A 26,216-nucleotide genomic window follows, 5' to 3' on the forward strand; every position below is an offset into this window, starting at 1 on the left:
GCAAATGTGTCAGATGACGTCTGGCAGATGAAGTAGTAGAATTTGATTTGTTCCAAATCCTTTGATAGGATTCCTGGTCTATGATCCAGATATTGTTTTCTGTGTAATATGACACTTTCTACGTTTTAATTGACTCGGTAACTCACAGTGCGTATGTTCTGTGCAGTGAACCTCACATGGCAACCAATTAAGGCAAATTTTGCTGTTTGCAAAGTGATTTAAATGCAGTAAACTCACTTTCTGGTTTAAATAATAGAAAAGGTCAGAAGTATGACCAATGCCAGGTTAACAGATTGGAGAAAACAAAGCTGATTTTGAGGACTTGAGAACTTAGGAAAATTAAATGGACAACTAGTAATGAAAAATAGCAATGGGAAACATTCAAAACTATGTTCAGTAGAGTTCAAGGAAAAATACTTTTGCTAAAAGGTAACAACAAGATAAGCACTCCTAAGACTCCCATCAATGAATAAAGACACAAGGAAACAACTGATGGTTAGAAAAGAGACAGATATGAAGTGCAAGGTCAGCAGAACAATGCGAGCAGGTGTATGTGAAATGATTAGGAAGACATTTAAAGAAAAGGGAGGCAAACCAGAACTATGAAGATCATTTTAAAAAATATATACTAATGTATAGTCAGCATAGTGTTATGGACCAGGCCAGACCCTGTCCAAACATATCAAGAAAGTGGCCCAGACTCTAACTTTGCTAGTTTAAGCAGTTTTAAACAAAACAGAATTTATTTACAAGATTACCAAATGAAACACAAACAAAAGAGAAGAGAATACGGAATAACTTAACCTATCTGAAGACACAACAGATCATCCCAACTTATTGCTGTTCCCAATACTTTCAATAATCCCCATAAACCCCCCCGGCAACAAAGGTAAATTCAAACTTACAGGAGAGATGTCAGAGAGAGTACCAACATGGACCTGCTCCTTTGGCTTCAGCAACTTCTACAACTGCCTGACTGCCTTCAGTAAATTGCCAGAAAACCCAAATCAAACCAAAGAAAAGCTGAGCTGGAAGGACTGGCCACTCCCATTTCATTGTATAACTGGCTTTTTTAAAATTTAAAAGCCTTTCGCTTGAGGCAGTATCTATTAGCTATAATCAAATTGGCCCTAAAACCCTTCAACTTAGACTTTTTGGGGTCTGTGTCTTTTACAACGTCTCTGGGGGGGAGAAAAAGCTAAGGACAAAATAACCTTGTTAAAGGAGCAGCATCACAATAGGTTTCAAAGAATATCTTGTTATTAAAATTTATAGTCACATTGAAAGTATGGGCTGATTTGGAAAGTTAGCATAGATTTATTAAGGGAGATGGGTGTCTTAACTAAGTTGAAGGTTTTTTTTAAGAGGTATCAGGGTGTTGTAGAGAGCAAGTCTGTTGATATTGTGTAAATGAACTTCCTCAAGGTGTTTGATACAATGCTGCACACAGACCTGAGGAAAGATATAGGTCGTGAACAGAAAGGGAAAATAGCAGTGTGGATATGAATTAACTGATGGATAGAAAACAATGTAATGGTTAATAGGTATTTTTTGGGTTAGAAGGAGGCTTGTAGAGAAGTTCTCCAGAAGTCAGTATTAGGACCCTTGCTTTTTCTGTTTTATAATTTTGGTCTAGATCTTGGTGTACAGGCAACCTTTTCAGAGTTTGAGGAGAATTGTAAACTTTGAGAAGTGCGGTATAGAACTTCATAACCACATGAAGTTTGTAGAGTAAGCAGGTGAAGTTCAATGGGGAGAAGTGAGGGGAAGATATTGAGTGTTATTCTAAAGGATTTACAGGAGTATAAAGGCCTTGGTGTGTATGTGCATAAGTTATTAGATATGGCAAGACAAGGTAGAACTGTTAAGAAAGCATATGATATTCTAGGCTTCATGAATATAGTGATAGAGAACAAGAGTAGAGAAGTTATGATAAAATTGTGTAAGATAATGTTTAGAACTCAGCTGGACTACTATGTGCAGGTTTGTGTGACACACTAGGATGGATGTGGATACATTGCAGTGCATTATTTTAGAGCTTTACACGAATGGTTCCTTGGAAAAGAAAAGACTGATATTTGAAAGAAGTTTTCAAAATCTTGAGTGGTCTTGCCAGAGTGGATGAGGAGAAACAGTTACTGCTTATGAAAGGATTGAGAACCAGATGGTACAGTATTAAGCATTTTGCAAAAGAAACAAATGAGATGCAAAAACACTTTTGCACTGTGTAATTACAATCTGGAATTTACTGCCTGGAAGTGTGGAGGAGGCATGATAATTAAGGGACTTTGGATAATTACTTAAATGGGAATGATGTAGATGATCATGAGGACAAGCCAGGGAGACTGTTAAAGTGCCCAGGGAGCCAGTGCACAAACTGCGGAGGTGATTGCCTCTTGGTATTATCTTCAGAATATTAATCCAGGATCTCAACTCATGTCCTGGGGACCCAGGTTCAAAATCCATGGTAGACAATAATAGAATTTGAATTCAATAAATATCTGGAACTAAGAGTCTAATGATGAATATAAAATGAATTGTTGAAAGAACCAATCTGGTTTCACTGTTGTCCTTCAGGGAACAATATCTGCCATCCTGAGAAGGGTTGGTGGACCCAAAACATTACCTCTGATTTCTCTCCACCTACACTGCCAGACCTGCAGAGATTTTCCAGCAATTTCTGTTTTGTTTGATTTCCAGTATCTGCAGTTCTTTTGGTTTTTATCTGCTGTCCTTATCTGGTCTGTCTTATGTGTGACTCCAGGCCCACAAAAGTGTGATTGACTATCAGCTGCTCTCCAGAATGGCTTAAAAAGCCACTCAGTAGTAACAATTGCTCCAAGATCTTGACAAAAGAAATAAAACTGACTAGTCCGCCTATGTTAATCTAGGCACTGGACAATGGCAGTAAAACAGCTCTGTCAACCCTGCAAAAATCCCTCTTACAAACATATTGGTGCCAAAGTTGTGTCTCAGGCTAGTCAAGCAACAGTTTGACATAGTTATGCTCATGGAATCCTATTTTACAGACAATGCCCCAGACACCACTATTAGCAGCCCTGGATATGCCCTGTCCCACTGGCAAGACTGACCCCGCAGCAGCCCAGTGGTATACAGTTAAGAGAGAGTTGCTCTGGAGGTGCACAACATTGACTTTTGACCTCATGTGGTTTCATGTTAAACGTGGACAAGGAAGTCTCCTGCTGATTATCATGTACTTCCCTCCCTCAGCTGACAATCCTGTGCTCCTCCATGTTAAACGACGTTTGGAGGAAGTACTGAGGCTGGCAAGGGTGTAGAATGTACCCTGGTTGGGGGATTTCAATAACTTGTACCAGGAATGGTTTAGCAGCAGTGCTATGAACAGGCTGGTTGTATCCTAAAGGACACAGCTACTAGACTGGATCTGCGGCAGGTGGGGAGAGAACTAGCAAGAGGGAAAAACGCACTTGACTTCATCCTCACCAATCTGCCCACTGCAGATTTATCTGTCCTTGACAGTACTAATAAGAGTGAACCTGGCATTGTTCTTGTAAAGGTAGATAAAAACAATGACTGCAGATGCTGGAAACCAGATTCTGGATTAGTGGTGCTGGAAGAGCACAGCAGTTCAGGCAGCATCCGAGGAGCAGTAAAATCGACGTTTTGGGCAAAAGCCCTTCATCAGGAATAAAGGCAGAGAGTCTGAAGGGTGGAGAGATAAGCTAGAGGAGGGTGGGGTGGGGAGAAAGTAGCATAGAGTACAATAGGTGAGTGGGGGAGGGAATGAAGGTGATAGGTCAAGGAGGAGGTTGGAGTGGATAGGTGGAAAAGAAGATAGGCAGGTAGGACAAGTCATGGGGATAGTACTGAGCTGGAAGTTTGGAACTAGGGTGAGGTGGGGGAAGGGGAAATGAGGGAACTGTTAAAGTCCACATTGATGCCCTGGGGTTGAAGTGTTCCGAGGTAGAGAGGTTAGGTGCCGGCGCATTGCTGCAAGCGTGGAGCGGAGGATCTTGTAGAGAGGTTAACTGACATCTCCCCAGACTAACTCTCCCCAGTCACCTGGTGTTCAGTTAACTCCCCAGACTGTATATCCCTCAGTTCTTGTAAAGACAAACTCCCACCTTTGAATTGAGAATACCCTCCATCAGATTTACCAGAAGGTGATACCAGAAATGAGAGTCTATACTAGGGAACGGTTACAGACTGGGTCTTCTTTTCTCACTTGATAAAGAAGGTGGATGCATGACAAAATAGATCTGCAAAATTACAAGTTTTAGTAAATTGTGTACAGAGAGAATTTTCTATTTATGGGGAATAACATTACTAGAGGTCAATAGAGTGCGGAAAGAGGCCATTCGGCTCATTGAGTCTGCACCAACATTCCAAAGAGCATCACACTTGACCTCCCACACCCCTGGACACCACGGCACAATTCAGCATGGCCAATCACCGAACCTGTACATCTTTAGACTGTGGGAAGAAACGAGAGTACTTGACTGTGTATAAGATACTTGTTAAGAAATCCATTTGGGAATTCAGAAAAAATATTAACACCCAGAGTTGGTGAAAATGTGGGACTCGCTACCACAAGGAATGGTTGAGGTGAACGATTTAAATACATTTAAGTAGAAGCTAGGCAAGTATGTAAGGTGAAGAAAATAATGAGTTAGTGATAGATGTAAATGGGAAAAGATGGGAACAGCCTAGCTTGGAGTATAAATTTAACATCATTCAGTTCATTATTTTCTCCCAATCAGAATATTGCATTGTTATAGTTTTTGCTACTTCCAATTCTCCATAACTGTTACATGCCCAATGTTACATGAAAATTAATGTCAATGACAGTCACTTATCATTTCACCATTAGTTTAACAGTAAAACTGAATCAAGCCCAGTGATAAAGAATATTATGCCATGAAATGATGACAGACTGACAGTCCTTTTCTGCAAGAGTCACATGACATGAGGTTAAAGGATGAAGGGTAAAAGAACTTAGGGATGCAAACACAACTAATTTTTAAAGTCACAATGCTGTATTGATAGAATGATGTGAATAATAGTGACAGCAAAGAACTGGCCCACAACAAGCACAGGCGCATAGCTATGGCTGTCCAATAGTGCTGAAACAGCAGATAAGCTCAGAAGGATGTTAAGGCTGGGGAACCAAATTGTTGCTTATATAGCTAAAGTGATGAAGAATGACAAAATGTTTAATAAAGTAAACCAGAAAAAGTCCTAAAATGTAACTTTTAAACAAACTTACCTGAGTCAGTGGCAGGTGAGATGCGGAAGACTGGAGGTTGGCAAATGTTATGCCACTGTTTAAGAAGGATGGTAAGGACAAGCCAGGGAACTATAGACCAGTGAGCCTGACCTCGGTAGTGGGCAAGTTGTTAGAGGGAATCCTGAGGGACAGGATGTACATGTATTTAGAAAGGCAAGAACTGATTAGGGATAGTCAACATGGCTTTGTGCATGAGAAATCATGTCGCACAAACTTGATTGAGTTTTTTGAGGAAGTAACAAAGAGGATTGATGAGGGCAGAGCAGTAGATGTGATCTATATGGACTTCAGTAAGGTGTTTGACAAGGTTCCCCATGGGAGACTGATAGCAAGTTTAGATCACATGGAATACAGGGAGAACTAGCCATTTGGATGCAGAACTGGCTCAAAGGTTGAAGACAGAGGGTGGTGGTGGAGGGTTGTTTTTCAGACTGGAGGCCTGTGACCAGTGGAATGCCACAAGGATCAGTGCTGGGTCCACTACTTTTCATTATTTATATAAACGATTTGGATGCTAGCATAAGAGGTACAGTTAGTAAGTTTGCAGATGACACCAAAATTGGAGGTGTAGTGGGCAGCGAAGAGGGTTACCTCAGATTACAACAGGATCTTGACCAGATGGGCCAATGGGCTGAGAAGTGGTAGATGGAATTTAATTCCGATAAATGCGAGTTGCTGCATTTTGGGAAAGCAAATCTTAGCAGGACTTATACACTTAATGGTAAGGTCCTAGGGAGTGTTGCTGAACAAAGAGGCCTTGGAGTGCAGGTTCATAGCTCCTTGAAAGTGGAGTCACAGGTAGATAGGATAGTGAAGAAGGTGTTTGGCATGCTTTTCTTTATTGGGAGTATTGAGTACAGGAGTCAGGAGGTCATGTTGCAGCTGTACAGGACATTGGTTAGGCCACTGTTGGAATATTGTGTGCATTTCTGGTCTCCTTCCTATCGGAAAGATGTTGTGAAACTTGAAAGGGTTCAGAAAACATTTACAAGGATGTTGCCAGGGTTGGAGGATTTGAGCTATGGGGAGAGGCTGAACAGGCTGGGGCTGTTTTCCCTGGAGCGTTGGAGGATGAGGGGTGACCTTATAGAGGTTTACAAAATTATGAGAGGCATGGATAGGGTAAATAGGCCAAGTCTTTTCCCTGGAGTGGGGGAGTCCAGAACGAGAGGGCATCGGTTTAGGGTGAGAGGGGAAAGATATAAAAGACACCTAAGGGGCAACTTTTTCAAGCATAGGGTGGTACTTGTTTGGAATGAGCTGCCTGAGGAAGTGGTGGAGGCTGGTACAATTGCAACATTTAAGAGGCATTTGGATGGGTATATGAGTAGGAAGGGTTTGGCGGGATATGGGCCGTGTGCTGGCAGGTGGGACTAGATTGGGTTGGGATATCTGGTCGGCATGGACAGGTTGGACTGAAGGGTCTGTTTCCATGCTATACATCTCTATTATTCTGACTCTAAGTTTCTAAATTAGTTTGCAAACTTTGGGGCAGACGCCAACAGTATTTGTTCAATCCCCATACATTGAAGCCTGCTTCCTTGTCTTACCCTGTACTTAATGTGGAGTGATGCTCCTTGCGTTACATAGCCACTCTCTAACATAGAGAGTTGCCTGTGATATTTACTCAGTCCATGAGGGAAAAGAGAAAACAAAATGTATCAAATTAAAGTGATAGCAGGGATTTGAGACATGCAAACAGGAAGGGCATGTAAGATATTTAGGAATTGTACATTTATGGGACTATGCCCATACCTCTCTTTATATAAGAAAATGGTCATCAGCCCATTTTGGATTTCTATTCAAACGTCATTACGATCATGGAGAAACATTTAGTTTGAATATTTTTTTAAATGCAATTTTTATGCCTGGCTATTAGATTAAGAATTTATTACAAGGAGATTATTATTGTTCCAAGCAGAAATTTGTAGTTACCCACAGTTAATTAAATATATTTATCATGAGCAAAATACATAATGGAAATTTTATTCTTACGCTGATGCTGTTCTGCAGCACAATCAGGTGTCATCAACTAAATTGTGTAGTAAAGTCTCATGATTTTAAAACATTGTTCCCTCAAATAAACAATGGCAAGTATATTTGTTGAGTAATTGTTTAAAAGTTTAACTGACAAAGTACAGAGGCAATAATCTACATACAATTTTAATTGTTCATTCCTTTTTAAAATTCTGAATGAAATGATGTAAATATGTGTATTTTGTGAAACATTGGTTCAAAAGTAAGTGGTCACCTGTTTCTGTAATTGTCACACAAGTTTGTTTGGAATTGAATTTAAAATGTCATATCTAGTTTGCTTCAGTCTTGAAAATAACTCTCATTGTAAGTTGTATAAGTTGGTGAGGCAGCACTTGGAGCATTGTGTACAGTTTTGGTCATCCTGTTATAGAAAGAAATAGTTAAACTGGAAAGAGTGCAAAGAAGATTTACGAGAATGTTGTCAGGTCTAGTAGTCCTGAGTTATTGAGAGAGGTTGGTCAGGATAGGATTTTATTCCTTGGAATATAGGAGAATCAGGAGTGACCTTACTGAGGTGTATAAAATTATGAGGGGCTTAGATAGAATGAATGCATATAGTCTTTTTCCCAGGGATGGGGAATTGAAAGCTCGAGGGCATTGGTTTAAGGTGAGAGGGGAAAGCTTTAAGAAGGACAAGGGGGGCAATTTCTTCAGAGTGGTGTGTATATGGCTGCCAGAGAAAGTGGCTAAGGCAGGTACAGTAGCAATATTTTAAAAACAATTGGATAGGTACATGGATAAGAGGAGTTTAGAGGGGTGTGAACAAAATGCAGGCAGTTGGAACTAGTTGAGTGGGCACCATAGTCAGCATGAACCAGCTTGGGCTGAAGGGTCTGTTTTCCACGATGTATTATTCTATGACTCTAACAAAGCCTTTTCGAGACTGAGTTAATTAAATTTCATTGCAGGACGTTTACTGAGGGCTAACCAAATTTGTTTCAACTGGGATCGGCTTGCCTCTTGGATAAACCTCACAGAACAATGGCCGTACAGGACCTCTTGGCTGATTCTATATCTGGAAGAAACTGACAATGTTCCAGATCACCTCACCCTGAAAAATACCTATGAAAGGTAAGTATTTAATATCCTTTGTGGTTAAGTTAAATTAATTCCCCATTTCAAAAATACTTGTCTTAGTGTACAGAGGAACCTTGGTTATCCAAATATCAATTATCTGATTATCGAATTATCCGAAGAAGATCTCAAGGTCCCAATAGAAACATTACATCAAAGAGGTGTTTCTAACACTGATCGCGTCTTTTGTTTACAGTGATTAAAAGTGAATTTGGCTTAATGAAATGCTGCCGAGGACAGTCCTGGACTGATGGGAGCCCAGGCACTGTCTCCAAATGACTGACCTCCCGCCCTCTCTCTCTCCCAACACTTTCCCTGGAGTTCTACACAGGAATGTACCCTAAAGCCCCCCTTCCCCAGATAATCTCTCCAACATTGTCCTGTTCAGGCAAAGGTGGAATCTGTCAAAAGACTGCAGAAAAAGTGTGTGTGCGCGTGTGCGTGTGTGCATGTGAGAGAGAGTGTGCGCGTGTATGCACACTATTTGGAGACTACCCCCCCTCCCCCCCACCAAAAGGCAGCGGTTGGGAGTGGGGGTGAGCGGGGGGGGCAGTGTTGGGCGGGGTGGGGAACTCACGCTCTGTGTGATGCTGCCCCATCTCCTGAATGGGGAGCAGACTTAATAGAAAACTCCAAGCCCCTGAGGAGAAGGCATTGAATCAATTAACTGAAATAGTGCCTACTCATCTCGTTTGGATAATCAACGTTCCTCTATATTTACTACTTTGCACTGTTGTCACAAATAGCTTCTTTTTCAAAAACAGAAATTACTGGAGAAACTCTGGTTTCTGTTTCATTTCAGATCTCCATCATTTTTTTGTTTTAAATCCTTTTTCAGCTTTGTTTAGTTCTGCACCAAGATTTTTGTTTTAATTTTATTCTACAAGACTATAGTGAATTTGAAATATTAATCTTTCACTTTTTAAGTTTCCTTTTTCTGTCTTTTTTTTCCCCTTGTACAGGGGAACCTCAATTATCCAAATGGGATAGGCGGGCACTATTTTGTTCGGTTAATTGATTAAATGCCCTTCCTCTGGGGCTCAGAGTTTTTAAAGACTGCTCCATGTTCAGGAGACTCCAGCAGCCCACAGCGCATGTGAGCCCCACCCCTAACCCCATGCAACACCGCCCCCCCAGTGCAAAACGGGTGAAGTCCGCCCCTGCCTGTCCCTAGAACCCTGCTCCCACACACCTCCAACCCTGTCCAATTCTCTCCATCCCAACCCCGCCCCAACCCTGTCCAACTCCTCTCCACCCTAACTCCGTCCAATACCCCAACCCCGTTCAACCCTGTCCTCCACCCCCAAAACCCCATCCCCCAACTCCAACCCCGTCCAAAACTACCCCCCGCCTCCTCTCCAGAGCAGCCAGACTGTACACCAACAGCAAGACTGCTGCTGCAGCTGGGGAAGAGGTGGGGGGTTTAGGGTACACCCCTCTGTAAAACTCCAAGGAAAGTGTGGGGAGTGAGAAAGGGTAGGAGGTCAGTCATTTGGAGACGGTGCCTGTTTAATCACTGTAAACAAAAGATGCGATCACTGTTGGAAACACGTCTTTGATATAATGTTTGTCGGGACCACGAGATCTCCTTCGGATAATCCGATATTCAGATAATTGGTATTCGGATCATCTTTTAAGATTTAGGAGTCACTGTGGGTGAATTCACATTCCACTATAGTGTAATCAAAGCGTCCATAGGTTCAAATAATGTCATTTTGGGTGGGTTTTTTTGTAATTGATTCTTGAATTCACATGTAATTTCATTTTTGTAAACATTCATGCTCCTTCCACATGGATTAGATTAGATTAGATTCCCTACAGCATGGAAACAAGCCCTTCGGCCCAACAAGTCCACACCAACCCTCGAAGAGTAACCCATCCAGACCCATTTCCCCTGACTAATGCTGCTAACACTATGGGCAATTTAGCATGGCCACTTCACCTGATCTGCACATCTTTGGACTGTGGGAGGAAACCAGAGCACCCGGAGGAAACCCACACAGACATGGGGTGATTGTGTGGAGTTTGCACAATCACCCAAGGTTGGAATCGGACCTTGGACCCTGGTGCTGTGAGGCAGCAGTGCTAACCACTGAGCCACCGTGCTACCCGCTGACATAGAATAGAAATTGCTTCAGTCAAGTGAAATATGAATGCCATTAAATTCTTCTTCCATTCACTTCCTGGTTTTCCAGTTCTATAAATGGAAATTTAAATCATCTTGTGCTCAGTCTACTCATTGTTAATAGAAAAACCTAACACAAGACATCAAACAAATCTTTGAACTGTAAGAGTTTTTTGCTAGAGATTTGGGGAATCGAAACAATTGATCAGTCATGACGTAATTAAATGGTGGAATAGGCACAAAGAGCTGATTGCCTGGTTGTATGTTCCTAATCTGTCCAATGTTGATCTTCTACTGATTTCCCAAGCATTTTTTTTCTTATTGTTCATGGTATCCTTTTCCTGTATTGCTCACTCGTTTTGTTATTGTGTACTTCAATTCAGTGCTCAAAAAGCTTAATTCTCCTAATGTTTTTGTGCCAAAGTTCAAACTTGTGGTTCTTCGCTGAACTGCTTCATATGATTGAGTACCTCAGTTGTCTCGGTGACCAGGTCTGGATACAGTATTGCAGATGACATCTAACTAGAGCATAACACAGTACCATCTTCCTTCTGATGGAGTGTTTTAATAATTTGAAGATTTTGGAGAAATTTGAGATTTTTGGAATTTTCTGTTTCCGAGAGCTGTGGTGGCTCAGTTGTAAAATATGTTCAACATTGTGATTTATAGTTTTCTACATTTTAAAACCATGATGGAATACAGGAATGGTTCAGGGAAAAAAGGTGAAATATGCAGTTCAGTGACCTTATTTAATGGACAGAGCAGGTTCAAAGCACTGAATGGCCTACTCCTGCTATTTCTGATGTTCTTACGTACATAATTACTGGTGAAATGCTTGCTTACTGATGGAATAATTGTTATGAAAAGATTTTTTGCTTATTACATTATCTTAAATCAACATTTTTTTAATATAGATCAGTTAAAATTAATGAATATCAGTAAAATACTAAAAACCACAAAGAACTACACAGCCCTCAAGCACTTGGTTACACTCCCAGTTGCAATGTAGCTTGCAGTTGGGGGCACAGCTGGTGAAATGATTTCGTCTGCCTCATGTGACACATCAGCTAAGAATTCAAATCAAATTCTGTAGAACAACCCTTTTTAGATATTTGTTTATTCTTAATGTTAAAACCATTTCTGTTTTTTAGTGAAGATTTGTATTAAAAATAGTTGTCATTAATACTCCAAACCAAAGGAGTAGCCATGGGCACCCGCATGGGCCCCAGCTATGCCTGCCTCTTCGTAGGATATGTGGAACAGTCCATCTTCCGTAGCTACACTGGCACCACCCCCCACCTTTTCCTCCGCTACATCAATGACTGTATCGGCGCTGCCTCGTTCTCCCACGAGGAGGTTGAACAGTTCATCTATTTTACTAACACCTTCCACCCTGACCTCAAATTTACCTGGACTGTCTCAGACTCCTCCCTCCTCTTCCTATACCCCTCCATTTCTATCTCGGGCGACCGAATCAACACGGACATTTACTATAAACTGACCGACTCCCACAGCTACCTAGACTACACCTCCCACCCTGCCCCCTGTAAAAACGCCATCCCATATTCTCAATTCCTTTGTCTCCATCACATCTGCTCCCAGGAGGACCAGTTCCAATACCAAACAACCCAGATGGCCTCTTTCTTCAAAGACCGCAATTTCCCCCCAGACATGGTCGATGATGCTCTCCACTGCATCTCCTCCACTTCCTGCTCCTCCGCCCTTGAGCCCCGCCCCTCCAATCGCCACCAGGACAGAATCCCACTGGTCCTCACCTACCACCCCACCAACCTCCATATACATCGTATCATCCGTCGTCATTTCCACCAACTCCAAACGGACACCACCACCAGGGCTATATTTCCCTCCCCTCCCCTATCAGCATTCCAAAAAGACCATTCCCTCCGTGACTCCCTCGTCAGGTCCACCCCCCCCCCCACCCACCCCCAGCAACCCAACCTCCACTCCCGGCACCTTCCCCTGCAACCGCAAGAAATGCGAAACTTGTGCCCACACCTCCCCCCTTACTTCCCTCCTAGGCCCCAAGGGATCCGTCCATATCTGCCACAAATTCACCTGCACCTCCACACGCATCATTTACTGCATCTGCTGCACCCGATGTGGCCCCCTGTATATTGGGGAGACAGGCCGCCTACTTGCGGAATGTTTCAGAGAACACCTCTGCGACACCCGGACCAACCAACCCAACCGCCCCGTGGCTCAACACTTCAACTCCCCTTCCCATTCCACCAAGGACATGCAGGTCCTTGGACTCCTCCATCGCCAGACCATAGCAACACAATGGCTGGAGGAAGAGTGCCTCATCTTCTGCCTAGGAACCCTCCAACCACAAGGGATGAACTCAGATTTCTCCAGTTTCCTCATTTCCCCTCCCTTCACCTTGTCTCAGTCCCAACCCTCGAACTCAGCACCAGCTTCCTAACCTGCAATCTTCTTCCTGATCTCTCCGCCCCACCCCCACTCTGGCCTATCACCCTCACCTTCACCTCCTTCCACCTATCGCATTTCCAACGGTCCTTCCCCAAGTCTCTCCTCCCTACCTTTTATCTTAGCCTGCTTGGCACACTTTCCACATTCCTGAAGAAGGGCTCATGCCCGAAACGTCGATTCTCCTGCTCCTTGGATGCTGCCTGACTGCTGCGCTTTTCCAGCAACACATTTTCAGCTCCGATCTCCAGCATCTGCAGTCCTCACTTTCTCCTAGTTATCAATACTTTGTCCACCAACAGTACATTTTCTTCTGACCAATGAATTAAAAATGAAATCGAGACAAATTGAGAGAGAAAACCCATTTAGATTATAGTGTACATTAACTTTGTTTCGTTTTTTGAATTTCTAAGTGTCTGCCAAAGTCTTTATCTAACTTGCTATATTAGGGTTGATTGATCACTTAGTATGCCTTTAAAGAATTTGAATAATTTTGTCAGTTAAGTAAAATGAGTTGTTACCATTGCATTTCTGTATGGTTTATTCTGCTTGTGGGTTTCTGGTTTCAAAACTGGGAATTAATCTATTTAGAACTTGTTCTAGATGATAATATTGCAACATTATCATTTCTCTTAGCAGTTGCGTTTTAAATAAAAAATTTGCTTCATTTTTTAAATTCTGTATTTTTTTAATCTGCTCCTTTACAGATTGAGATGATACAAGTGGCATGCTTGTTAAAGGATCTTTCACAACAGGGTAACATTTCTGACAGTTTAGAAATATGATTTTTTAAAAATTATTCAATAATATTTTTATGATTTTCTTCAGAATTTCCAAAAACATACCAACTACCAAAGATGTGGAGCCACTTCTAGAAATTGACAGTGACATTCGGAGCTTTGAAATTTTCCTATCTTCAAGAATGCCAATTCTTTCAGCACGTGATGTAAAAGTATTTCTACCATGCACCGTGAATTTGGATCCTAAACTGCGTGAGATCATTGCAGGTGAGTACTTTTCAATTGGTATACTTATATAGGCCAGGCTCATCAGCCAGAATCTTTGAGAGGCACCTGTAACTTACCTATAGTTAACTTTTTTCTTTATCTGTCATTATCCTAGCCTGAATTATATTTTAATAATAAAGAACAAGAGATGTGATAAGGTTCAGTTGACTTTAATTCCACTGGTTAATGTATATATTCTGACTTAATCCTAATATTTAATGATAGTGAGCTCCATTAATTGTCTTTCTGTATAAAAAAGTTGGCATCATAACCTTTGGCTTTGTAATCAAGCTGTGTACAAAATATACAGCATACAAACAGGGTGCTAGAATATGCCTTGAGCTTGGTTTGCATTTGGATTTGATTATAACACCAGATCCAGTGTCCTGTACACCTGATAATATTGCAACATTACCATTTCTCTTAGCAGTTGCGTTTTAAATAAAAAATTTGCTTCATTTTTTAAATTCTGTATTTTTTTTAATCTGCTCCTTTACAGATTGAGATGATACAAGTGGCATGCTTGTTAAAGGATCTTTCACAACAGGGTAACATTTCTGACAGTTTAGAAATATGATTTTTTAAAAATTGTTCAATAACCAGATCCACAGTCCTGTACACCTGATAAACATTTCATTTCTTTGCTCACTAACAATCAAACCACCTGTGCCTTATAAATATTCAAAGTTCTGCTTCTATCACCTGTTCACACAATCAAATGGAGTAAGGCAAAGCCTGAGTGAGCATAGATTTCTAAGAATTTGGTGCAGTGTGTAAATTTAGTTTGGAGGAAAAGAGGTGCTTTTCTACTTTTTATTTTGGTTTGTAATTTTAAAGGTCTTTGTAAGAGGATAAACTAAAACCCAGGGATTGGGGTCCCAACACAAAATAGTGATATCACAGGTGGCATGGTGGCTCAGTGGTTACCACTGTTGCCTCAGCACAAGGGACCCAGGTTGGGTGACTGTTTAAGTGGAGTTTTCACATTTTACTCATGTCTGCATAGACTTCCTTCAGGCGTTCTTTTGCCTTACACAGCCCAACGCTATACAGGTTATGTGTGGCCATGTTAAATTGCCTCATAGTGTCCAGGGTTGTACAGGCTAGGTGAGTTAGCTATGGTACATGTGGAACTACAGGAATTGGGTGGGGAAGGTGGCATGCTATTTGGAGGGCTGGTGCTTCCTGAATTGGTTAAATGGCCTTAAACTCTACTGTAGGGATTCTGTAGTTCCATCAAAACCATAAGTTCATTGGTTAGCAATACCTGTTGATTTGATAATATTATAATTTGCTTTCAGATTAAAGGTTAAACAGAAGAAATCTTTTACAGATTAAAACTAAAAGGCAAGTAGGAAATTTTTAACAAAAAAGTTAAGAACTAAGTGAACAAAGTATAGATACAGAGCTAGGCAATGTATGTGCATGGGGTGTGAGTTGGTGGGCCCCATTGTGGTTCAGAGTGACCAAACTGTAGCAGGTATTGGTTGTTGAGGAACTCTGGCTCCCTGCGACACAACAGGGAGGGGAAAAGTTACTTTAATACTGTGTTTCATGAAGCTGTCGGATCTCTTATATTAACTATCTCAAGCTGTCAGTGGTCAGGGACGGAAGGAATGACTAGAAGCACGGCAGGGAGAGAGAGATCCAGGAGGTAGTGCTGCAGAAACCTCGACAGCAGGTTTGAGATTCTTGCTCCCTGTGTGGACGAGAGTGGGATGTTGTATGGAGATGTACAAATTGACCGTAGTACTATTGTAACAGGGAGTCATTCAAGAGAGGGCAATGGATAGAGAATTGGCTAATGAGCAGGAAACAGCAAGTGGGAATAAGGGGTTCTTTTTCAGGTTGGTGACCTGGGACCGGGTTTCACTGGAATCACTGCTGCGATTGCAATTGTTTACGATATATTGATGAACTCAAAGAAGGAAGCAAAGATACTACAGCCACATTTGCAGATGACACAAATATGGCTGGAAAGGCAAGGTACAAGGGAGCTACAGACAGACAGTTTACAGAGAGATATTGTTAGGTTAAGTCAGTGGATAAAAAGTTGGCAAATGGAGTTTTATGCATGAGAAAGTGAAGTTGTTTGTCTTGGAAGGGAGAACAAAGTTATTTAAATGGAGAAAAACTGCAAGAAGCTGCATAAGGACTTGGAGGTACGTGGTACATGAAGCACAGAAAGCTAACACAGATGCAGGGAGTAATCAGAAAGGTAAGAATGTTGGCCCTTCAAGGGATTTGGAGTATAAGAGAAAGGAAGTCTTACTGTAATTTTCCAAAGTGCTGGTAAAGCCACAGCCGGAGTACTGTGAATAGTTTTGGTCCCCTTAATTTAATGAAATCAAGGAAAAGTATTTCATTAGATTCAGTAGGATGATCCTCGGTATGGAGAGTTATCTTATGGGCACTGTACTCATTGAAGTTTAGAAGAATGAGACTTGATCTTATTGAAACAGGATTCTTAAGGACCTTGATAGGGTAAATGCTGAGAGGATGTCTCCCCTCATGAAGAGTCTAGGACCAGAGGGCGTAGTTTCAGAATAAAGGGGCATCAATTTTAGACTGAGATGAGGAGGAATTGCTTCTCTGAGGGTTAGAGTCTTTGGAAGTCCTTTCCACTAAGAGCTATGGGGCAGAATCCTTGTGTATATTTAAGGCTGAGATAGATTCTTTAACAGGGCATTCAAGGGAAAATGCAGTAAAGTGGAAATTAGGTAGATTGGATCAGCTATGATTCTATTTAATGGCAGCAGGCTCAAACGGCCAAACAATATACTCCTGTTTCTATTCCTTATGGACTACTTGTCTGTTCAGTGAGAGTCTCATCCTCTGTGAGAAAATAAATTTACCCCATCTCTGTTTTAAATGAGTGATCCCTATTCTAATCCTCTTTTAAGAAGAAGCTTTCTGACTCGTCAAGATGGCAGCGATTCTGTAGGACTACTGTGGACAGCTCTGCCTAACAGCCAAGGCATACTGGTGTTTTTGCTGTCCCTGGCCAACTTATGTGGTGGAATGATTAGGTTAAAACTTTACACAACACACACTTGTTAATATTTAGGAGTGGGAAGGATGCCAAAGGGACAAGGAGTGAGCAAACAGCAGCAAGGAGGACACTCCCCTGCAACATCTACCACACCAGAGACTGCAGCAGCAGCAGCCTCTCCTGAACCCCCGGGGACCTGACAGACTCACAGGAATTGGCTGCGGCGATGGAGAGACTTACCTTGAAAGTTGGGGCTGCGATTGAGGAGATCCATGGGGAGATTCGTGCCCAGGTCCCAACCCATCGCATTCATGCTGCAGAAGCATGAGCAGGAGATCCAGGGCCTCTGGGAGAGACTGGAGGAGATGGGGGGTCGAACTAAGGCCTTGGAAGCTGCGATGGAGTCCTCATCCAGTTGGATCCAGGTGCTGGATCGAAAGGTGCAGGCCTTGCGAGATCATATCGACGACCTTGAAAATCGAGGTCGGAGGATAAATCTCCGAATTGTCGGGCTCCCTGAAGGTGAGACGCCATTCAGCTTCTTTAAAAGCTGGCTGCTGAAGTTTTTGGGCCTTCACATACGAGTCCAGCAGGCTTCAGATTGAAAGGGCTTATCGGGTTACAATGCACAGGTTAGGGCCGGTACAGTGCCGCCGCTCGGTCCTAGTACATTTCCACTCATATAAAGACAAGCAAAAAGTCATAGAAGCTTCCAAATCCTTGGGGCAAGATCCACAGGCACTTCTGTACATGTTTTCCAGGATTTCTCTGCAGCTGTAATTTGAAAGAGGAAGTCCTTCAATGAAGTTAAAAAGAGGCTGAGGAACCTGGGCATCCAGTACTCCATGAGATACCTCGCAGAGCTCCGTTTCAGCCACGAGGACTCAGTTCATACATTTGACTTAGCGGATAAAGCTAAAAACTCTGTAGACGCTTTAAAATAGACGGATTGGCCTGAAGAATATGGTTAATGTTTGTGCTCTTTTCTATCTTTCCCCATGTTTTCCTTTTTTTTTATTCCTTTCTTTCTCCCTAGTAATTTCCTTTTTGGAAAGAGGGGAAAAGACCATGGAATAAGTTGTTCCTTTTTTTTTAATAACTGGACTTTTTGATGGGAAATTTTGTGGATGTTCTTTGTTGTCTCTCCCCCTTTTTTTTTGTTTGTTCTGTTTCTCTTTTAGTCACAAGTAGAGGTGGCACGAAACCAGGGATGAGTGGAGTGCTGATCCTGACTTTGTATTTTTTTCTGTTGATTTAAGGATCATCTTGTTTTTTTTCTGGCCTAAGGTTGGGGCACAGTCCGGGTTTGAAGGAGCTGTGAAGCAGGGGATGGGTAGGGTGAGTGTCCTCTATGGGCAGGGGAAAGAGTCTTCCATTCAAGATTTTGTAGTTGGTTTTCTTTGTAGTTTTTGGTAGTAATAGTTGTTTATAGTTATGATAGAGTAGTTTTTGTATATATAGTTCTTCAACTCTGAGTCTTTATTTTCTTATGCTCGGTGTTTTGTAAGCAGGGTTCTCCCTCCGAGGGGTTCAAGGGTGTCTGAAAGGGGATATGGCTAAGTGTCTTATTAAATGGTGCACCTGGAACATTAAGGGAAGTTATTCGCCCGTTAAAAGGAAAAAAGTGCTTTCTAGCCTTAAGAGGGAAAGGGTTCATATCGTTTTGTTGCAGGAAACCCATCTCGATGATGGGGAACACCTGAAATTACAATAGAGGGCTTATGACCAGGTATTCTTTTCATCCTTTACTACTAAAAGTAGGGGAGTGGCGGTACTTATCCAGAAAAATCTTCCATTCACATTATTAGAGCAGGTGAAAGATGTGCTGGGATGGTTTGTGATACATGGGGAGAAATATGGCATTTTAAATGTCGACTGTCCTCCAGCGCATCCCCTCAAATGTTTGATTAGTGCTTTCTCTAAATTGATTGCTTTTGAAACACGGCGCATTATTATAGGGGGGGATTTTAATTGTCTTTTGGATCCGACAGTGGACAGGATGCCTTGTGGGCTCCCAACTATTTCTTCACAGGCCAAGCAGGTGGTTGACTTATGCGAGGAGTTGGGGCTGGTGGACATTTGGAGATGTCTTCAACCTACGGGGAACGACTTCACCTTTTTCTCAAACCCACATAAATGTCACACGAGGATTGACCTCTTTCTGGCTCCCTCAGCCCTTCTGGATTCGATTATGCATTGTAAAATTGGGAATATAGCTATAAATCTAGGTTAAGGCCAAGAGTGAGGCACTGGCGTTTGGACCCTTTTCTCCTTAAGGATTCCAAATTTGTGGAATCCTTTTTGAAAGAGCTCAGGAATTCGTGACCATCAACTCAGACATGGCTAGTAGTCCATCTATGTTATGGGAAACTGCTAAAGCCTTTTTTAGGGGATTAGCTATTTCCTATTTGGCTAGCCGGAAATGACAGAAGGAGGAACAGCAGCGTCTACTTGAGATGCTATTGAAAGCCGCCGAAGCAGCACGTTTTGCGCGACATTCGGTGACTAAGCTACAGCGGATCATGGCCCTCTGGCTGCCTTGAATTCAATACTGACACAAAATGCAAAGAAAGAACTTGCCTTTGCTAGACAAAGGCTATTTGAATATGGGGCTAGGTCAGGGAAGTATTTAGCATGCCTGACTAGGAAAAAAGCGTGCTCCCCAATCCATTACTGCAATCAGAGACAGCGCTGGGGTCCTTACATATGATGCTAAAAAGATTATTGAGGCTTTTTGGAGCTTTTACTCCAAATTGTATCAGTCTGAAGGTTGCGAGGACAGGAGGGCTAAAATGGATACTTTTTTTTAAGAACCTGGACCTCCCAGGGGTAACCTTGGAACAGGCCTCTCTCCTTAATGCCCCCTTGACACTTCAGGAAATACAGGAGGCAGCTAGGCAACTTCAGAGTGGGAAAGCGCCTGGCCCTGATTAGTCTCCCGGGTGAGTTTTATAAAGAGTTTATAGGGATTCTGTCAGGACCGATGTTGGAGATGAACAGTCACTCCTATATGTATGAATGCTTACCACCATCTTTGAGAGAAGCTAATATTTCCTTAATTCTTAAGAAGAGGAAGGTTCCTGAGGATTGTGCCTCATACAGGCCCATCTCTCTATTAAATTCAGATTTCAAGATTCTGTCCAAGATCCTGACGCTGAGATTGGAAAGGGTATTGCCCCATATTATTAAAGAGAACCAGACAGCTTTAAGAGGGGCCGTAGGTCCCTAATAATAGAAGGTTGCTGAATATGGTCCAAGTTTGTCAGCAATGACCGATTCAGGGGTTGGTGATTTCCTTAGATGCAGAGAAAGCATTTGACTGGGTGGAATGGCCGTATCTTTTTTATGTCTGAGAACAGCTTTGCTAGGTGGGTGGAGGTTTTATATCGCCACCCTCTATCCGTGGTCATCACCAACAGGGTGATGTCTGGGAATTTTATGATTGGTAGGGGTAGTTAGCAAGGCTGCCCCCTCTCACCACTGTTGTTTATGTTGGTGATAGAGCCGCTGGCAGAGGCCATTTGTCAGAACATCCACATAACCGCTCCGGAAGTGGGATCGAGGGCACACAAGATCACATTGTATGCGGATGACGTCCTTCTGTTTTTATCAAACCCGATGACCTCTGTACCCTACTTGATACAATGTATCAATTCATTTGGGGCTATTTCAGGATATAAGATTAACTTTGCAAAATTGGAGGCTATGCCTTTGGGGAACCTTAAGGATGTGCCAGAAGTTGAAGGTGGCCCAAAGTTCTCTTTTAAGTGGTCACAGGCAGGGTTCTGATACCTAATTATTAATTATTAATAATAATTATTAACCTGTTGTTCATGGATAGGATGAGGACCGTTATGGACCACTGCCAGAACGCCATTGCCATTAGTATAGTCAAAGCATGGAGGGCGATACATCAGAGTGAGGGTTGTTTATCCAAGACTTTGCCACTTACACCTATAGTTGGTATGCTGGGGTTCCGACCAGGGATGATGGACTCAGAGTTCAAACTGTGGGCAGTGAGAGGAGTTTCTAGTTTGGGAGACATGTTTTGAGGGGGAGGTTTTGATGTCTTTTGAGCAACTGAGCCGCAAATATGGGTTGGCCAGCAGAGATCTTTTCCATTTTTTTTCAGGTTATGGATTTCATTCAGAAGAAGACTATGCTTCTCACTAAGCCCTATAAGCCTGATAAAGAGAGGTTGTTGCTACATTCCACAAGCACCCTTTCAGTTAGTGCCCTCGATCGCCTGCTGGGTGGCAGGGCCTGGCAAGATATTAACCGGTTACGTGAGGTCTGGGAGCAAGAGCTAGGAGTGGAGATCTCTTCTGAAACATGGGAGAGCATATGGGAGAATACTCGAAAGATCTCAATCTGTAATAGGACATGCGCTACCCAGTTAAAAGTTCTGCACAGGGCTCATCTGGCACCAGACAGTCTGGCGAAGTTTAAAAAAGGGCATCTTCAGTGTACTCCAAATGTAAAATAAGTGTCGGTACTCCTACACATTGCTCTGGACATGCCAAAGTCTCCATGTTTATTGGAGCGCTGTGGCGGGAGAGATAGGGAGGGTATTGAGGACTGATGTCAAAGAATACCCGATATCTCTCCTCTTAGGTCTACCAAATTTACCATCTTTAGACGGGCATGGGAAGAAACTATTTAATATTCTTGCATACTGTGCACGGAAGAATATTCTGATGAATTGGGTGTTTGAGAACCCACCGGGCTTGCTGGGATGGCAGAAATTAATTATGGAGCACATTCCCTTGGACTTTTTTTACAAACATGGTGCACCACACAATAAACCATTTTTATAAGACTCCTTTGTTTGGGAGTTTTGCGCCGAGCATACCTGTTCTGTATTTTGTGGGGGTTTTTTTTGTTTGTTTTTTTTTTGGTGTTGCTTTGCACAGTGTTAGGGTTTGTTTTGTATTATAGGGTAAGCTAGTAGTAAGTAGACAGTAGTTGTATTGTAATTTTTTTTTATTATGCTGATATTTGTTATTGATTGTATTTTTCAATAATTTTATGTTTGTAAAGTTAAAAAAAAACTTGTCAATAATTATATTTACAAAAAAAAGCTTTCTTGTCACATCTTATATGTCAAGACCCCTCAGGATCTTTTGTGTTTCAATCAAATAACCTCTTTCTCTACTAAATGCTAACATATACAAGTCTGTCCAACCTTGCTGCTTCATACTAGTTGCCAATTCAGGTGTTAACCTCCTCTGAACTACTTCCCACAAATTTACATCCTTCCTCAAATATGGTTATGAACATTACATACAGGGCTCCAAGTATGTTCCTGATTGATGCTCTGTATAACTGAAGAAATATCTTTCCAGTTCTGTAAACAATAGGTTGGAATGAGGCCGTTTTAAGCCTTAGATAATATGGTCTGTACATTTGACCTGGATTTCCCACATTTCAACTTTAAACTGAAATTTGGATTAACAATTTAAGCCAATATATGTAACTGCTCCATCACCACTATTCATGACTTCAACAGCAGACTTTATTTTAATTTGATATTGTTTCTAACCAAGGATGATAATGTTCAATTGTCATTGCAGTATCCATGCAGTAAAGTCTCCAGTCTATATTACATCATTATTTTGTGTTTACCCATATTCCATTTCTGAATAGGTATGGGCTTATCAGAAAAATTAAGGACCAGTTTGATTTGCTATGTGCTGCTCTAATCATTCAGACTTTTTAATATCCTTTTGAAATTGTACCAAATGCATTTTTTATTACTATAGAAAACTTCAAACTGAATATTGACATCCAGAAACTGGGCAAATTATTTTCTATATTTTTACAATTTTTTTTATTTGTTGAAAGAAACAAAATTGTGGGTGTTGCACACTCATTATGATTGTCTTGAATTTTCTCCAGACACTATGTGGATTCACTGAATTGCTAGACTTTAATCAATAAACTACACAGACTCTCCATTTCATTGCAGAAGGAATGCTGCACTTCAGGAATTACTGGCTGTTGGATAAGTTGGTAAATTGAATCTGGTTTTCTTCCTTAAGTTGACATAACCAATCTCATGGCATCATGTGGAAGAATATCAGGTTCATTACCTTCAGTCTCCTGGTCAATATTTATCTTTCTAAAAAGGACTGTTTGAAAAAGAAATTGAATGTTTTTTCATTATCACGTTGCTGTTTGTGGGATCTTTGTCAGCATGAATCGGCTACATTTTGTTTCCTACAACATTGTTCCTATGCTTCTGTTTCACTGACAGGGCATTGTATAAATGCAAGTCTTGTTTGTTTTCTGTCTGCTGGAAACCGAATGACGTTGGGCATAATTAATCACCTGTTCCAGGTAGCACGAGAGGTAACTTCCATATATAAGAAACGTGGTTTAAAGTTTTTAATAGATATCTAATGTACAGACCATTTGTACTAGCTCAGAAAGCCAATGGGTTTGTTTTGCCTCACTAAAAATGTGTTTGTGAGCATTAGCTGTATTAAATAAAACCTGTCTTTGTTCTATGCCTGCAGATATCCGAGCAGCTAGGGAGCAGATGTCCAGTGTAAATATCACGGGGATTCCTTATCCTGCGCTACCCTTTCAGGAAGCTCCACCTCGAGCTGTATCTGTGTTCAGCCAGGCACCGTCTGTCTGCTCCTCCTCAGCTTCTTTCAATGGTAATGTAGTGTCACCACAACATCCCAGCAGCTATTACAGTGGTATGGTTGGGCAACAGCATCCATTTTATAATCGGGTAAGTAAACTAAAATCTATTATCATGTAGTTGCAAAATGACTGTGGACTTGTTAAAGAAAAGTATTGAGTTGACCCTTCAACATTCCCATATAGCCATACCCTCTCATTAATTTATAACCATGTATCACTTTGTTTTACATTGTTTACTTTAAGTTTAATTCATCATTAATTAGGATTTGAGAAGTAAACATTCTACACATATGAAAATGAGATGTCATTTGTCACAATCAGCTGTGTCCATTATGTGGTCAGTGAGCTGTAGATTAATCTAGCTTGTGCAGGCACCTTTTTAATTTGTAATGATTCAAGTTAAAGTAGACCAGCAGTCAAGCTTTGATTTAAAGTTTAGCTTGTTGTCAGTTCTTACCGGGAGTTACTTTGTGGTAAAATTATCAATGAAAATTTACAGATTCCAGGAAAACCGAAAGACAGCTTGTCAGAAGGAAATATCAATAATTTTCTGTGGGATACTGTTGGAGTCCATTGTTCAAATTCCATATTTCTCCAGCCAAGACATTAACACTTGAAGTCAGATCCAGCAGCTGAGATAGCCTTTGTAATTGAATAGGTAATAGTTTGTGTACAGAGCATTTACTCCAAGCTGCATATTATAGGAGAGAAAGGGAAGGTTCCTGGTTTCTTGCAGATGTAACACTTTGGCTGCCCATTAGTGGTTTCACTCTTGGTTGCTCGCATGCGTTGTCTTTCTCAGAGAGTTGTTTCTTTTGTGATGGTTTCAGATAGAATCTCTCTTTGCCTGGGCAGCTTGCCGTTGAAATCACTTTGAGCTACTTTTTGTATCCCATGTCTGAGAATGTGTCTCTAATTCATACAGAACTAGCAGTGATATAGGTCAGGTGACTTATAGCAGCCATGTCTCAAGCGTCTTGGCCAGTTACAGAGAGATGAACTTTTAAAACTTGCTATATATAAGTTTTTCCCTAAGAGGTACTGGGCAATAACTGCACAATCATGACGCATTCCATATGTTACATGTGTTTTTTTGTGTGACTTCATTCAATTTTTCATTAAATTGTTTTCTTTTCACCTGTTCCCTTCCCATAGCCATATTTTGCCCCTTCTATTTGTTACGTGCCAAGGCAATACTTTGGTAGTTTACAGCATCCCGATTCACGTTCATCAACTAAAACCAGTTTGTCAAGAGAACAGAACAGTAATCTAGTAAGTATTGCAAATGGAATAAAGTAAGAGGAATAAAGGAATATAGTGGTGCGGAAATGTAGAATGAATTTTTTTTTCTAAAATTCTGAACTGTGTCTGTGAAACTTTGCTTCTGTTAGGCTTATGCACATTACAAAATGCTAGTTCAATACCAAATATTAAAGAAGTACTAAGTTTTCTCTTTTTGTCAAAATAGCACGTTTGCAACACAGTCACGCTTTGCTTTCATGGTAGTTCCTCTCCCCCATTTTAGTTTTGCAAAGAATATTTTTTTAATGAATCTTAATGCAATTTTTTAGTTTCAGGTTTTGCAAACGTTTTGTATTTTCATTTCGAACTGTTTATCCTTGGATGTGAGAGATTAAACCAACAATAGCTGTTCGTTTAAACTTGAGTACTCACTTAGAGTACCTAAATTGCAATTCTTCCTATATTTAATCATGAGTTAATTACTTAACTTGACGTTTGGGGTTTTGTGTGCCCAAACGATTGTGAAATTGTAAAGTAAACAAGTTATTTTGGAGTATTTATGATTCTAGCAGTTAACCATAGTTATTATTTAGCATGAAAGAACAGTAACATAATTTGCAGTCAAATTTGTAAAGTAAATACGAGTTTAGTAAGATGCTGTTAACCATTCATTTTCAATAGTGAACAATAAAAATTGCTTCTAAATTATGAAGATATCAATAAAACTAAGTCTGGCTTTATGACTTGTCGCGTTTACATCTTTGACTTGTCATTTCCTCTATTTGTGGTGATATCTAAGCATTCTGTACATTCAAAATATCTAATAGTTCGAGAATGATTTAATTTAATTTAATTAAATACTTTTTTATTTAAACAATTGCAAAACATAAAACTAATTCACCATTTTGCACATTGTGTTCACAAGAGAGGTGTACATTATTTTCTTTGATTTTTTTTGTAATGTTACCAAAATTTTGACTTTGTTCTTGTCAGGAGATGATCGAGGAGGCTGCTGATGAGGGGCTTCCTTCCCCCACAGACACCTCACTGGTAATGAGTAGTCATGTGGTGTGGAGTTGTAGCATCGCATTGCTTCTTCCACTGTGATATCTAACCAATTAGGCTTTTTGAAACTATTTTCATTTTCTTCTTCCCTGTCTGTCTCTGGTGTGATTTATGTGGTTGTGATGTTGACCGTAATGTTATCATTCAAAGCCTTTTGCCGTCTGAATCAGTCTATTCATTACGTCAGGTTAGTTCACAGAACTAGACGTTATCAAAACCAGATCATGGAAAAATATCCTTGCAACCTAATACTACTTCATAGGTAAATTGTAATCAACACCCTAGTGGTTGCCGTTGACTAAA

At 41.0% G+C, this 26,216-nt stretch overlaps 1 protein-coding gene across 8 annotated transcripts in view; it reads left to right on the top strand.

The window, feature by feature from the left end:
• The window catches only part of LOC140465695 (kinase D-interacting substrate of 220 kDa-like), a 149,387-nt gene that overhangs the window by 99,823 nt on the left and 23,348 nt on the right, over nucleotides 1-26,216 (top strand). For 3 of the 8 annotated variants that reach the window (XM_072561336.1, XM_072561353.1, XM_072561344.1), the window contains exons 22-26: nucleotides 8,215-8,377; nucleotides 13,782-13,960; nucleotides 23,471-23,694; nucleotides 24,762-24,878; nucleotides 25,842-25,898. In XM_072561336.1, the coding sequence (XP_072417437.1) occupies nucleotides 8,215-8,377; nucleotides 13,782-13,960; nucleotides 23,471-23,694; nucleotides 24,762-24,878; nucleotides 25,842-25,898 (740 nt within the window). The remainder of the gene's footprint in view (nucleotides 1-8,214; nucleotides 8,378-13,781; nucleotides 13,961-23,470; nucleotides 23,695-24,761; nucleotides 24,879-25,841; nucleotides 25,899-26,216) is intronic. The other 5 variants (XM_072561368.1, XM_072561375.1, XM_072561383.1 and 2 more) reach the window with 3 other exon arrangements.

Source organism: Chiloscyllium punctatum, chromosome 3 (genome assembly GCF_047496795.1).
Source record: "Chiloscyllium punctatum isolate Juve2018m chromosome 3, sChiPun1.3, whole genome shotgun sequence".
In the NCBI taxonomy this organism is placed as follows: Eukaryota; Metazoa; Chordata; class Chondrichthyes; order Orectolobiformes; family Hemiscylliidae; genus Chiloscyllium; species Chiloscyllium punctatum.